Below are 15178 nucleotides of genomic sequence, written 5' to 3' on the forward strand. Positions count from 1 at the left end.
GGGAGCTCTGGGGGGCTTTGGGGATAGCTTCTCGGAGCTATAAGCACTCATAATGCTTCTGTCCCACCCTTGTGATTATTGAGCTGGTTCGCCACTCATTTAATCTGTGCCCCGTATGCATCCTACCCATTGAGTTCAGGGCTCATGGGAAGTACCTCTCATTTGGCCAATGAGGTGTGGAAAAGCTAGAGACTATTAGCAAAGACTGATGGACGCATCAGAGATTGCCGTACTCTCTATCTAGGATGGCATGGTCCAACCACTTGATCTGGGATCAAGATTTGTGAGGTCTGGGACCTCTGGACTGATTATGTCAGTCGGGGAATGATGTCTTTGTGACTGACCCACTTCTGTTCTGAAATAAAGAAGCCAGCAAAGCAAGTTTCGGCGGGATGACTCACGATGTTAATTGCACTAATAGATGGAGTTCTCCCTAGTTGAGAGGGAGTGTTAAATTTGGACAACTAGGTCCAAACTCCATGTTCTGATGCTCAGATTAAGAGGCTAATATTTTTGTTGGATTCCTCTTTCTGAGAGGTGTAAAATCCATATAAAAATAGTCTTAATCCGATGAGCAGAACTTATATTTTGAATTTATTATTCTTAATAAATTATATGTGCAAAGGTCAGCCAGTTTTGTAATGTAGGCTCACATGCCCAACAGATGTGTCACACACCCTCATTGATGGATATATATATATACAGGAAAAGTTGGAGAGAATTTGAACACAAAAAACAACTCACATCTTCCTCTCTCATCCTAAAAAGTACGAGCTACCTGGAGGACGAATTTCAGCCACACGTGGGAAGGATGAAGAGGATTTTTCTGCTGCTAGGGTTTCGCAGAAGTTTGACCAGCGTTGACTTTGGTCAACGCTTGGTCCAAACAAGCTGAAAACTTGTGGGAGGTTCGATTTTTGAAGGCCATACTACTTGGCACAAAAATCGAGGTCAAAGGGTTGACCGTTTTGCTGCTGCGTTGACTTTTAGCTTGCTGCCCCTGCGTTGACTTTTCAGGACAGCGTTGACTTTTGTAGAACTGACTTGGGTTGACTCATCTACTGGTTGGAGGGTTGTTGTGACACATGCTGGGCTGGCTGACCAAAGGAGACTTTGCTGGTTGAAGCATCCTGTTGACTGTCGAAACAAACACATACATTTTTCTTGTTTCTGATTTGTCTTCTGTAAGATCTGCTTATATGTTCTATCTGCATTTTGCTTATCTACTTGTATGATTGCTGTGAGAAAAGTGAAATTGCTCTTAGCATAGAACATCTACAAAACTTTACATGACCTGACTTTGGAGGAGCATGAAGTATTTGAATATGTGTGAAAATTCCTAGATCTAACAATCTCGGGAATCCTACTGCAACCAACTGAATCTACTTTGTTGAAATTTCTAAGTTTGAGACGTTAGAAATCCCTACTGCATTATTTGGTTTATTTTCTCCTACTTGTTCTTTTCATTAACAAGTTATTTATAAATATAAATACTAAAAATAAACACAAATGCAGCCTTAACTCATATACAGATCAGCAACTGGAATAATTGAAACAAACACACAAGAGACACCGTTATTTTTGGACAATTGTCCCCGAAAAAACCCAATGAGGGAAAATCGGTGCAACAGATATGACAGTTTTATTGTTATGCAGTTTCTGAATACAACTAGGGTGCCAAAAATGGCTCACCCAACAAAGAATGCCCTCGGCACTAGTACCTCTCCTCTGAGACAGATATTCCAGCTGATCAATCACCGGATGAACGATCCCACAACAATAATGGCAACTCCTTAGTTGGACAGCAAAAGCTGCTCCAAGCTTCTTTGCTACTATGTGTCACTCTGCACGGACTACGTCACCCTTCCCGGCTCTCCAGCTTCAGTCTGCCCAACAAAAATTCTCCCAGCACTGCCTCTTGGCCCTACATCAGCTCTGCTAGCCTCTGCGCAGCTACTGAAGCCTCTGTTGCGTCATCCACGCTGCTCTCTTCAGCCTCTGCATAGCTCCCAACTACCTCTGTGTAGCACCAAGTTGCCTCTACGTCAGCCTCTCCAGGCTTTGCGCTATCTCTCTGGCACTATCTCTGCCTCTCTGCTATGTATTCTCAGCCTCGTGCCGAACTGCCCCTCGCTGCAACAGATCACTAACTCAATTCTCTCAGCAAACCCCGCTCTAGAAAATCGAACTGACTGATCAATTTGGTGTATCTCCAACTGACCCTCAAGCCTCCTCTTATACTTTTCTTGTTGAGTCTTCAATGGCCGAGATTAAGTCTCTAATCAATGACTAAGAATAGATTTGGCTTGATCCATGTCATTTAGAACATTCTCACCAAGTTTTATATTGATACCCATTAATATTTTAATTTTCCTAAGTTTAGACTTAGGAACCCCATTAAAAATATTAGTTATTTTAATATCTCTCCAACCGAGTGGAATTTATCCAAACCATTTCTGGGTCTTGGAGATCTTATGTGCCTTAGCCTCTCCACCAATTTTCATGGCTAGAGCACATACGATGCTAACACAAATCAACACTCCCTCTTAGCGAGGAATGTGCTCTAGTAATACTCCACCACTGAAACATCACATTGATCCTTCCGGTACCCGTGTTGATGCTTGGCTTGTTGCCTCACATCATCTGCACTGTTTCTTCCTGTACTGTTGCCCATAACACTACCACTGCTACATTTGTATTGCAACTCCCTCTCATGCTGCCCCTAGCACTGCCACTGCTAACTGCTGCACTGCAACTTAGTTACCGAGAAGTAAATAACTGATCTACCCAAATACTGACATCCCGGTCATTCTAGAAGCCTCATGAAACTGAAGTTGCCTCTACTGCTATCATGTGCTCCCTTTGTTGACACTGCGCTGTTGCATACACCTATGTGCCTCTCGCACTGCTGTAACCTCCACAGTGCTGCCTTAGATTTCTGCACCCAAGCACTGCTTTACTGCTCCACTACACTTTGCTCCTCCCGAAATCTTTCATCCTGCTACTATCGTTAAGGGCTCCCGTAACCGAATATGATCCAAGAGTTTGGGCACCTCAAGGATCCTGCCCCTAGTATGTAGTCCTCCTGACTACAACTCGATGTCTCCCCACCTCTTCTCTAGAGGTGCATGAGCACTCATGGCAAAGTCGTCATCAGTCTCAACTTCTTTCTCCACCTTAGCTAGAGCTACCTTGGAGTCAGGAGCCTCTCCCTTGTGTTTCTTCATGGGACACTGGGATGCATAATGTCCCAGCTCCCCACAATGGAAGCACTTCACCCTGGAGATATCCTTCTTCTTCCTCTTCCCCTGCTATACCGCAGATGCTAGAGCTGCATCCTCCTCTTCCTCTTTCTTGATTCGACCTCCGTTGCCACTACTCCCCGCATTGGTCCATCATCTGATCTCTTCTTGTCAAAGAGCTGCCTGGAAGAGTAGCCCTGCCCAAAATACTTTGGACAAATATCTCCCACTCCTCAAAGATTGCATTCAAGGTTGTCCTCACCATGAATTACGGATCCGGTGTAGACCCTACAGAAGTAAGTTGGTCACAAATCTCCTGCAATCTGAGGAGGAACAGATTTATCTGCTCTCCCTTCTGCATCTGATACGACCAAGGCTGATTTTCCAATAGCATCTTCCACTGCACAGAAGAGCCTTGATACAATATCTTCAAAGTATCCCACATCTCCTTTGTTGTGTTCTTTTCAACAAAATGTGGTATGACATGATCTTTGACCCCGTCAAGGATCATGCACTTCGCCCTTGCCATTGCATCCTCATACTTCTCATTCTCCGCTGGGTCGACCGAGATAGCCATGGTTCTCAAGGCAAGTCCTTTGATGTGATGTCAATCCAGGACTACCAGGATCCTGGCCTTCCAAATGACAAAGTTGGAAGCCCTATCCAACCTATCCTAATCCTCAGCCCGTTCACTGCCATTTCCACTCTTTTGGACTCCCTCTGAATTTCGACTTCCCTCCAGGAAATCACCCTCTAAGCCTTGATTTCCCTGCTGAAAAACCTCCCGCCAAATGTCACACTGCTCCTCTCCAATCCTCCTTGCAACTGCAACTCGAATCTGGATTTCCTGGCTAGAAATCCGTCAAGGTATCGACTCCCTCTACCTTGGTTTTGTCCCCTTAGGTATTGTTCTGCACCAATAGAAACAGCTTCCCACCAGCTTCTCAATCACAATCTACCCACAGCTCCCCAAGCCCCGCCAACTGAAGAAACTGAGCCTTTCAGGCTCTGCACAATCCCAACAACGGTAAAATTTGCTCCTCCTAGCCACAGCGTCAATCCTTCCAGGCTGAGAAAGATGATTGGGCACTGCGTAGGTCTAATCTGCCCCTCTCTACCTTTGCGTTGACCCTCCTCTTAGCTCGAAATGATGACGCAGGCCCTCTGCGTCACTTCTTCTCTGTTGCTTCTACTCTGGAACAACGTTGTCTCTCGGGATAACTGTTACTGCTGCAAATTCTCCAAATTACTGTTGGTGCCTTCAGTTCTCCTGTGATCTGCAATCCTCTGATACCATGTTGAAATTTCTATGACACGTTGGAAATCCCTACTGTATTATTTGGTTTATTTTCTCCTACTTGTTCTTTTTATTAACAAGTTATTTATAAATATAAATATTGAAAATAAATGTAAATGCAGCCTTAACTCATATACAGATCAGCAACTGAAATAACTGAGACAAACACACAAGGGACACCGTTATTTTTGGACAATCATCCCCAGAAAAACCCAATGCGGGAAAACCGGTGCAATAGATATGAGGGTTTTATTATTATGCAGTTTCTGAATACAACTAGGGTGCCAGAAATGGCTCACCCAACAGAGAATGCCCTTGGCAGTAGTACCTCTCCTCGGAGATAGATATTCCTGCTGATCGATCACTGGATGAACGATCCCACAGCAACAATGGTAGCTCCTTAGCTCGACAACGAAAGCTGCTCTAAGCTTCTCTACTGCTCTGCGTCACTCTGCAAGGACTGTGTCACCTTCCAAGCTCTCCAACTTTAGTCTGCCCAACGAAAATTCTCCCAGCACTGCCTCTTGGCCCTGCATCAGCTCTGCTAGCCTTTGCGCAGCTACTGAAGCCTCTGCGCCAGCCCTCAGACCCTCTGCGTCACCCACACTGGCCTCTTCAGCATCTGCATAGCTCCCAGCGACCTCTGCATCAGGCTCTGCGTTGCCTCTCTGGCACTATCTCTACCTCTCTGCTATGTATTCTCGGCTTCGTGCCGAACTGCCCTTGCTGCAACAGATCACTAGCTCGATTCTCTCAGCAAACCCCGCTCCAGAAAATCGAACTAACTGATCAATTTGGTGTATCTCCAACTGAACCTCAAGCCTCCTCTTATACTTTTCCTGTTGAGTCTTTAACAACCGAGATTACAACGGCTAAGATTAGGTTTGGCTTAATCCATGTCATTTAGAACATTCTCACCCAGTTTTATATTAATACATATTAATATTTTAATTTTCCTAAGTTTAGACTTAGGAACCCCATTAAAAATATTAATTATTTTAATATCTCTCCAACTTGGTGGAATTTCCCCAAACCATTTTTGGGTCTTGGAGATCTTATGTGTTTTAGCCTCTCCACCAATTTTCATGGCTAGAGCACATCCGATGCTACCACAAATCAGCATATTTCACCTAAAAGGTAAATTTATTACAAACTTATTTTAGATTTCTTCTTGAAATATTGAAGCAAAATACTGAAGCAGCCTACAATTAAATATGATTCTGATACATAGAAATTGAGCAAGGAAATACAAACACATAGGACACCGTTATTTTTGGACAAATGTCCCCGGAAAAGCCCAATGTGGGAAAACTGGTGCAGCAGCTCTAAGAGTTTATTATTATTAATTAGTAGCAAATTCTAAATACCTCATAGGGTTATTCAGTTACAGAGAGAAATATTGGTAGAAAGAATTGTGAGGTTACCTTACACTATCACTGGAAATCTTGGCTGATCCAGCCCCACACTGATTTCCCTCGGCTTTTCTAGTTGCCTCTCCACAGTATCTGCATCAACCCAACATCAAGCTCTCTAGGAACTGCATCAATCTTTTGGCAAGTCGATTTACTGCCCAGGAGATTCGATTTCTGCCTCCCGGTCTCACACCCAGGCTCCTGGCTTCTGAAACTCGAATACCCTCTGCAAATTTCGGACTCTTCACTAGCTTATGCATTGCCTCTGCGTGGCTCTATGTTATCCCCTCTGGCTCAACGCTGCCTCTGCGTGGCTCTACGTCCACCCCCTCTGGGTCAACGCTGCCACTGTTTGATTACTCACTGCCTCTCTATGTTGATGATTCTCCGGCTGAGAAAATCACTCTCTCTGGAAGCTATCCCTGCCCCTCGACTGCAAGAAATCTCCTCAATCAAATTTTCCTCTTGAGAACTTCTCATTTTAGAAAATCGATTTCTTGATCTCTCTTGGTGTGTTTTCCAAATGACCCTCAAGCCCCTTCTTATATCTTCCTATTGGACAACCAACAGCCTAGATTAACTCCTAATCAAAGGCTCAAATCGTTTTGACTTGTCAGTCTTTTTCTAGGAGTTACACCCTCAATTAGATTAATACCCATTAATATTTTAATTTTCCTAAGTTTAGACTTATGAACTCCATTAAAAATATTAATTATTTTAATAAAATCGTCTCTGGGTGGAATTTTCCAAAACGGTTTCTGGGTTCTTTGGAATGCATGTGCCCAAGCCTCCCTGCAAAATTTGAGCCCTAGACCACATTCAATGCCACCCCAAATCAACACTATCTGCAGGGAAAAATGGTGAAGCCTCCTTCAAATGCACTGATTGCTGCTAAAACGAAGTATAGAAAAGTCGAGGTCAAAGCAAAGAAAATTTTGGTTGAGTCAATTCAAAAGCATTTGGTTGCCTACATTTCGGATTTGGGATCTTTGAAGGAGATATATGATAAGCTGGTTGGGACGTTCGAAGTGAACCATGCAAATCAAATCCTCTTTTTCAAAAACAAGTTGAAGGATATCAAGGTGGATAAAGGGGAGTCTATTCAATCCTATTTCATGAGAATAACTCAAATCAAGAATGACTTGCTATCTATCGGAGAAGTTATTTCTGACAGGGAGCTCTCTCTCATTGCTCTTGGAAGTCTTCCAAGACCATGGGATGTGTTTGTCACCACCATTTTCAACAATGATAGGATACCTGGTTTCAATGAGTTATTGACTAGAAGCACTCAACATAAAAATTCGAAAACACGAATCCTATTGTAGCAACTGGAAATAATTCTCCTAATTGTTAAATTAATTTTTGGACAAATGTCACCAGAAAAACCCGACTTGGGAAAACCGGTGCAGCAGCTGAGGGTTTTATTATTATGCAACAATGAAATAATCGGAGTACAAATGGATGCCAAAACTGGCACTCCTACAGAGAAAACCTGGCAAGAAAAGTCTAGTGAGGAATTTCCTCAGTCCACAAGCAAATTCGAGCTCTGACCTTAGCTCAAATTGAGTCGTGCAAACTGGCTTTGCGCAGTCACTTATGTACTCAGTTCGGAACAGCTTCTCCTCAAGTTGTATGGTCTGCTGTTGTCTGGAAAAATGACTCTCCTGGCCTCTGGAACCTCCGCCCAGCTTCTGGCACTAAAACTCTGCTTCTCCCCAGCAATTTTGAAATTGCCTCTAGAGGCTACTACGCTGCTCTACGTCAGCCTCACTGCAGCTCACTTGCCTCTTTGCAAATGCACTCACCGGAACTGGAATCCGTCCTCCAGGTTCATTGTCCCTGCCCCTCTCTCACTGCTTCTATTTCTCTGGCTCTCTCTCCGACAACTGAATGCTGCTACTCAAGAAATTGACTTGCTCATGAAATCGAACTGCTCAAGTAATTTCTCCAAGACCCATCGACTTCTTCTTATAATCATTTGTTGAGACTTCAACGACCAAGATTAGATCTTAATCGATGGCTAGGATTAACTTGAAGTCGATCTGTGTGAACTTCTAGAACATTCACACCTTAATTAATTCTGATTAATTACTCATGTTCCCTAAGTTTACACTTAGGAAATATTTAAAAACTAACTAATAATCTAATTAAGTCATTTCTAGGCAAAATTTCCAAAAACAATTTCTGGGTTTTGGAGATCTCATGTATTCTAGCCTCTCCACAAAATTTCAAGGCTAGAACACATCTGATGCTACAAAAATTAGCACTCAAGAGGAGAATAGGATGATGGAGAGAGACAAACCTTCAAATGGAAAAGAACCTACTGTTTTCTCCACTCATGCAAAAAGGAAGAATAATGTTGGTCCGAGGAGAGCGTTTTGCTCCTTTGAAGCCTTAAACCATTATTGTGCCTCTCTCTTGAATGAGCTCTAGCTTGATCACTTTGAGCCACATACCTAGCATATCTATTTAAATGATCTCTTTCCTGCCAAGACTCCTCCCATCGATGTAATTCCATAGAGTGGTAGTTTTTTGCTGAGGTGACATTAGGCCTCTACCCCATTGTAAGCAATTTTTCTAGCTCTTGTCTTGTAGGGTTTCCCTCTCCAAGGACTACTAGATTTTGTGGTAACAGGGCTTAACTTTAATTCCACAAAACCACATGCTATCATCCCAGTGAAAGAGACATTCCCACAAATCCAGATCTAGGTCCGCTTGCATGTGACAGATCACTGGATATCCGAATTTTTCATTTACCCGAATTGCTTTTAACCCCAGCTCTAGGGGCTTCAATACCATTCCATATGATTTTGTGTGAAGACCACAACTTTAACAACTAGTTCGCTTATTCATTTGTATCTGAATCCGGGCTCAAACTTTAATATGCTAGCTCGTTCCACACCTGAAGTCTCGGATAGCCAAATAACGTCTTACGCACGAAACCATGACCAATTTTGGAATATCAACTAAATCCTTTAGTTCTAATATTTTTGGATCTAGGTTTCAAGCCCATGCACATGCTTCATGCACCCCCAGACCATCGAATGTCTAAATGACCTAATACAGTCCTACTCGGGAAAATTAAAATTCAAAGATAAATTGTCAACCCAATCCCTGGAGCGAATCTCGAGACTTCAGGAGTTGCCACATCAAAAGCCCCGATAACTAATCAAAACTTGCCATGTAGTTCTCTTGCCGCATAATCTTTGCCATGTCATCTACCAGGTCAACGCACTTCTATGTGTCATTCTTGTCTATTGGCACCTATCCAATTGACCACCCAAAGGTGCAGAAAATGAGTGCCACGTGTCATCTCCTTTGGCTGCTACATCGACGACGTTTTCCACCTAGTGTCTGTTGATTTCTGGTAGCATCGGATGTGCTCTAAGTCTCAAAATTTGCAAGGAGGCTTAGACACATGCATTCTTCAATACCCAGAAATCGTTTCGGGAAATTCCACCCAAAGACAGTGTTATTAAAATAATTAATTATTTTTAATGGGTCCCTATGTCTAAACTTAGGAAATTAAAATAATTAATGGGTATTTACTATTAATCTAAACTGTGGGTGAAACTTCTAGAAGATGGAGATCGAGTCCAAATCATCTGAGCCATTGATTAGAGTCTAATCTGGGTCGTTGGTTCTCAATTGGAGGATTATAAGAAGGACATCGATGGGCACTTGGAGGAAACATCGAGTTGAGATCAGAAGATCGAATTTCTGAAGCATAGCAGTCGCTGGGAAGAGAATTCGAAGTGATCTTTTGCAGTGAGGGGCAGGGATAGTTCTGGTTGGAGATTTCTCCAGATCTAGGAATACTCAGCAAAGAAGGCAGAGAGAGATCCAGCAGAGGCAGTGCTAAGCCAGAGAGGCTGACGCAAGGCCATGCAGGTCCACATAGAGGTGGCACAGAAGCCCAGAGGGGATCTGTAGATTTGTTGGAGAATCGATTTCCAGAGCCATAAGCTGGTGTGTGAGACCGGGAGGGCAGAAGTCAAAGTCTCAGAAGCAAATCGATCAGCCGGGAGGAGTGACCCAGACCCCAATAGCTGTGATGCAGGGCCTACGTAGTGATTGCATAGAGACTGTGCAAAGGCAGCCAAGGGTTGGATCAAGAGTCTCCAGTGATAGTGTGAGGTAATCTCACTCATCTCTCTATTAGTGATATTCTCTATATTGGATAACCAGCGAGGCATCCAAAGATTGTATTCAGAATTACTACTGCATAATAATAAAACCCTCAGTTGTTGCACCAGTTTTCCCACACTAGGTTTTTCAAGGGATATTTGTCCAAAAATAACTGTGTAGATGTGTTGTGTATTTTTTTCTTGTTCAGTTTCTTGTTTCCGCATTTTATTTAAATGGTGAACGCTGCAGTGTATTGGTTTCGGTGTTTACTGTAGGAAACAATAAATAACTTTGTTCAGTAATTTAACAAATATAAGAAACTTAATCAGTTGTTGCAGTAGAAATATGGGCTTCCAAATTTTCACAGTGCCACCTATCCTGCTACCTATACTACCATGTCAGTTGGGGTCCACTTGTTGGCTAAGGCTAGGAAATCCAAATCTAGTTGCTTTCTTAAGTGTTTCCCTATTGTGCTCTTGGATGCCCGAATGCACGGATATTAAAGAGAGATTCAAATCAATCTGACATCCTACTGTTAAGCCAGTGTGATGAGCGACAAAGGGCCCAGGTGCCTGAATGTTTCAGTGCATCCTTGGATGGCCTGGATTCAGCTATAAGATAGAACTTCGACTGGCTGGAATAGAGCTTTGTCTTCTCTTCAACTATAATATTCTCTTGATTCCTGTGGAATTAGAAGAAGTGCCATATACCATTGGAAAGGTCTTAAAACATGCTATTCAACCATACAACTTTCATTCTCATTTGGGCTATGGAGCTGGGGAAGAAATGCCTTCAAAGATATGCTACCCAATCTGCAACTTTGACAACATGCTATTGATAATATTTCCCGACTGTAATATCAATTACAGTACACATTCAACAATCTCCCATGCTACGACTTTAACATCAATGACACACATTCAACAATCTCCCATACTACGCCTTTGGCATCAATGGCACTGCAGTTGACATCAATAATAGCATACGTGCAACACTTAGGGATTCTCGAAGGAGCACAAACACACAGGTCAAGAGTGTGCTCTCGAAGCTTCTCTAGATCATGAGCATTTCAATAGCATAATCAAGAGTTCTTCCCTCATACGTCCATTCCCTTGCAACACTATTTAAAATGGAATCACTTGGCATTGTTGTTTGTCGATTGTAGGATATCAGCCACATTGATTTTTAATGGTTACAAGTGAAAGAGTTTGATATGAAAGATGACCAAGACTGTCAGATTCCAAGCATTTTCACTAGTGAGCCATGTATACAAGCCTTTGTTTATTTCTTTTGGACTTTTACGCAAATATCTTAGTAGCACCAACCGTAGAAATCAGCCAAACATGGATGCATCCTTAGTTGCGGAAATAATTCTCAATTGAACAAATCCGATTATCTAATTGATAGGACAGAGTAAGATAACTAGATGAACAAAATGGATGATAAACATACTTGTTCAAATATAAGGTTGGTTGAAGTGTATTCTCATCTCTATAATAGCCTGCAAATGCAAAGAACTGCACAAATAAGCGTCCCTTTAGAAGAATGTGCAACATTCTAAAATGTTAAAGGAATCCTTTCTAAAATAATATGACCTCTTGAGAGACCATTAAAGAATCAAATCTGAAGCTTGTGGTAAGTAAGAGTAGAGTTCATCATACAAGAACTAACAAAGGATGGAAAGTTTCTAAATTTTCACCAATGATAATCTTGAGTCAGCAAGCAAGCATGAGTTTGAAAATTAAAAGGTTCCCAATGAACAGAGTGGTGTCAAAGCACGAGATCAAGAACCAGAAAAGAAATAAGATTAAACAATATGCATATAATAAATATAAATTTAAGCAGTCTAATGTTGTTTATCTTCACGGGACCGTATCTGCATCTCACAAAAGCGAAAAGGTGTATCTGTAACTCCACATACCAACATGATATGTTTTTGTTGCAGGCAAAATAGATGCAGCATGCTCCACCAATACGAGACCAGCTCTCAAAACTGGCACTATCTGCCATTAACCAAGCAACTGATTTTAGTAGAAAGCTTTTGAAACATGGTAGGAAATCGTCAAGGTTAAGCATTAATTCAATCTATGTTCGGCCATTAAAAATTCACGTTTATTTAAAATGAGATTGATCCTTTTGTAAGCCTTGAATATATTAAGAACTAAAAGATAAGACACCCAGTTAAAACAAGGCAGCATGACTTCAAAAAATCAAGAAGGTTTACTAGGCACTCAGAAACATATTATGCAATAATCTGAAAAAAGAATAATTGTATAAACAGATACACTACTGTGAATCAATTTTCCTGCACTTCGATTACTATTTCCAACCCTTCCAAATTATGTGTGAATGATAGAAAGTACTTTTTCCCTCATGTTATTTGTTTGACAATGTGGAATGCTTTTTTTCATCTCTATTCCATATGTATCATATGTTTTAGAACAGTTTGTATCAGTGTCTTGAGATTTCGCGAGGCCGATATATCCTTTCAAAGAAGTTATTTATTCACTGATATGAAAGGAAAAATCATTTTATGCTTGCACACAGAATTGCAGTCCATGGTTGATTATAATGTGTTTATTTTAACTTGGACCCTGTTACATCTTACAGTAGTGGTGGCATGTCAGTTTGTGCAGCTCAAACAGGTGTCCTAGTCTCAGAATGTGTCTATGAGGCTAAGGAACACATATTCTCCAATACCCAGAATTGGTTTCGCGAGAAAAGGCCTATATTAGATTTAATTAAGTAGTTAATTAAATTTTCATAAGTCTAACTTATGGAAATAGCTTAATTAATCATTATTAATTGAGGTCAGTCGATTTTCCCCTAGAGACATCCGGAAAAGTCACTTGATGGAGGCAAGATGAAATTAGCCATCAATCGTGATTAGATCATGGTCACTGACTCATCAACGAGAGATTAGAAGAGGGAGTTGATGGGCATTTGGAGAAAAAATCAGTGAGAGTTTGAGACACAAAGTTGCAGTGAGAGCAAGGGTGCAGAGGCAGTACAGGGATATCAGTAGCAAGGGTTTCAGCAGAGATTTCCAGAGGGATTTTTCATAATGATTTCCAGGGAGATTTGGAGCGATTTTTCTATAGTGAGATGTTGATTTTCCAGCAGTGCGAGTTGCTCCAGCAAGGGGTGCGAATTACCAAGACAGGGAGTGTGAATTGGTCAGAAAAGGATAAATTCCGAAGCAAGGAAATTTGCACAGGAGAGATAAAATTGCACAGGAAGATCGATTTTCACAGGAGGATCAATTTGCCAATTGAGGTCGAGATTTTCCAGTGGAGGACGGAATAATTTTCCCTGCTAGTGTGAGTTTCCAAGAGGGTCAGGTTAATTTGCCAAGCTGCACATGTGAGCCGAAACTAGCTTCAGAGGGAGGTCGAATTGGTTTTGGTGGGACAAACTACTTCCAGGAGGTCAGAGAGACTAGTAGAAGCTAAGTCACATGACACGAGGACACGTAAATACGATTATTCAATACGAAACGCAGCGACCTGGAAACAGGACACGGGGGACATGTATATATATATATATATATATATATATATACCGAAATATAGTTTTTTATCCATATTAAATTGCAAGTTGCAGCTTATCTAATCAAATTAAAATATAATTACTTCTCAAAGTTCATAGTTCACTTTAAAAAAATAAATAGAATCAAAATTTATTATTTAGAAATTAGAATGTGATATGCTTGGTCTTGATTCTTGAATATTCAATGTTCATTGATCATATACAACTTACAAGCACATAAGAAAATAACTAAAGTCTAATCCTACTGATTTCCTCTGCCCCTCTTGTGAGAAAATGCCACAGCTTTCCCTTCCCCTCTAGATGTAGATGCTAGTGCTGATGGAGTTGGCAGTGGAGTTTGCTATGCTCTAAAAGCTGAAGAACTAGAAGTAGGAGCTATAGGAGGTAGACCACGTCCTCTACTGGTGGCAGGGGTAGCTCGGGCAGGTGGTGTCACCTGGAAACATTACAATCTCCCAATCCTGAAATCCTGAAAAACTGATAGGTCTGCTGCATTTTGAATGAAATCTAAAATTCTACTTTCTCCATATGAAATCCAATGAGGCCGGAACCACTCTCGAACATCCTGAGTCATTTCATGGTAACGTTAAAAATTTAAGTAAAAGAATGAAAATGAAGAGAATTTAACATTACCATGAATAGCATATCAATACTAGGGCCTAGACTTGATCATTAAGCTGCCCCACTCAAAAATTATTTGTTTCTTTCAAAAAAAATTGCAGCTTATGCAAGCAACATTTTCTATCAACAAAATACGCATTTTCCAAATGCAGGACACGACGAAAACCGGCGAATACGTTTTACATTTTAGAGGACACAATGAAAAACGTTTTCGACACGATGAAAAACCTTTTCGACACGTTTTAGGGCCATTTTCGTGTCCAGCACGTAAAATACGGGACACAAGACCTTGGAGGACATGTCCTGTGACTTAAAGTAGAAGTGATCAGAAAAAATTTCTGAAGGTTTGTCATTCTACAAACTACAACAACGAGTTGTAATATTTTTGTTGAAGAATTAATAAATATAACCCTCATCTGCTGAAGCCGCTTTCCCTTTGGGGTTTTTCCAGGGACATTTTTCCGAAAATGTTGGTTTTCGTTTCTGTGTGCATAATTTTCTTAGTTCCCGTGGTTATTTATTTTTTTAGTGAAGTTGCAGTTGTGTTTTATTCAGTGTTTGCCAAATCTGAGACGGATATGAGGTTCTTCCTCATCCCTGGCACATAAAGAACCTCTAACACCTTCAAGGGAGGTTTGGAGTCTGGACTCCCTCTGAAATGTCAGTGTCCCCACCCCGACTGCTCTAACAACTCTGTCATCACCGAGTACTACCTCTATATCAGTGCCACTCTCTGAAAGCTCCAAGAAGTGCTCACGGACTCCTGTCATGTGACGTGAAGCCCCACTATACACATACCAGATACCCGAAGATGCTCCGCTAATCGAGGGAAAAGCATGCTCACTCTGAACCTGTCTGGCAGGTGATCCCGCACTAGAGGACTCATACGCAGTGAACCCAAACTCCCGGTCAAAACGAACTGCAAAGTC

The 15178-nt window shown here is 41.5% G+C and overlaps 1 protein-coding gene across 6 annotated transcripts in view; it reads right to left on the reverse strand.

Moving 5' to 3' along the window:
• Positions 1–15178, reverse strand: part of LOC149147537 (uracil phosphoribosyltransferase-like) — a 328480-nt gene that overhangs the window by 79678 nt on the left and 233624 nt on the right. For 5 of the 6 annotated variants that reach the window (XR_016262490.1, XR_016262486.1, XR_016262489.1 and 2 more), the window contains 2 exons: positions 12001–12082; positions 11532–11580 (listed from right to left, as the gene is read on the reverse strand). The exons of the other annotated variant lie outside the window; for it this stretch is intronic. Coding sequence is in view for 1 of the 5 variants with exons in the window: in XM_089439250.1 (XP_089295376.1) it covers positions 11532–11580; positions 12001–12082 (131 nt within the window). In the remaining 4 variants the exon portion in view is untranslated. The remainder of the gene's footprint in view (positions 1–11531; positions 11581–12000; positions 12083–15178) is intronic. 6 annotated transcript variants of the gene reach the window in all.

The sequence above is a fragment of the Pinus tabuliformis genome, chromosome 9 (assembly GCF_031772625.1).
Source record: "Pinus tabuliformis cultivar Carrire ecotype Pingquan chromosome 9, CPIR1, whole genome shotgun sequence".
Taxonomy (NCBI): Eukaryota; Viridiplantae; Streptophyta; class Pinopsida; order Pinales; family Pinaceae; genus Pinus; species Pinus tabuliformis.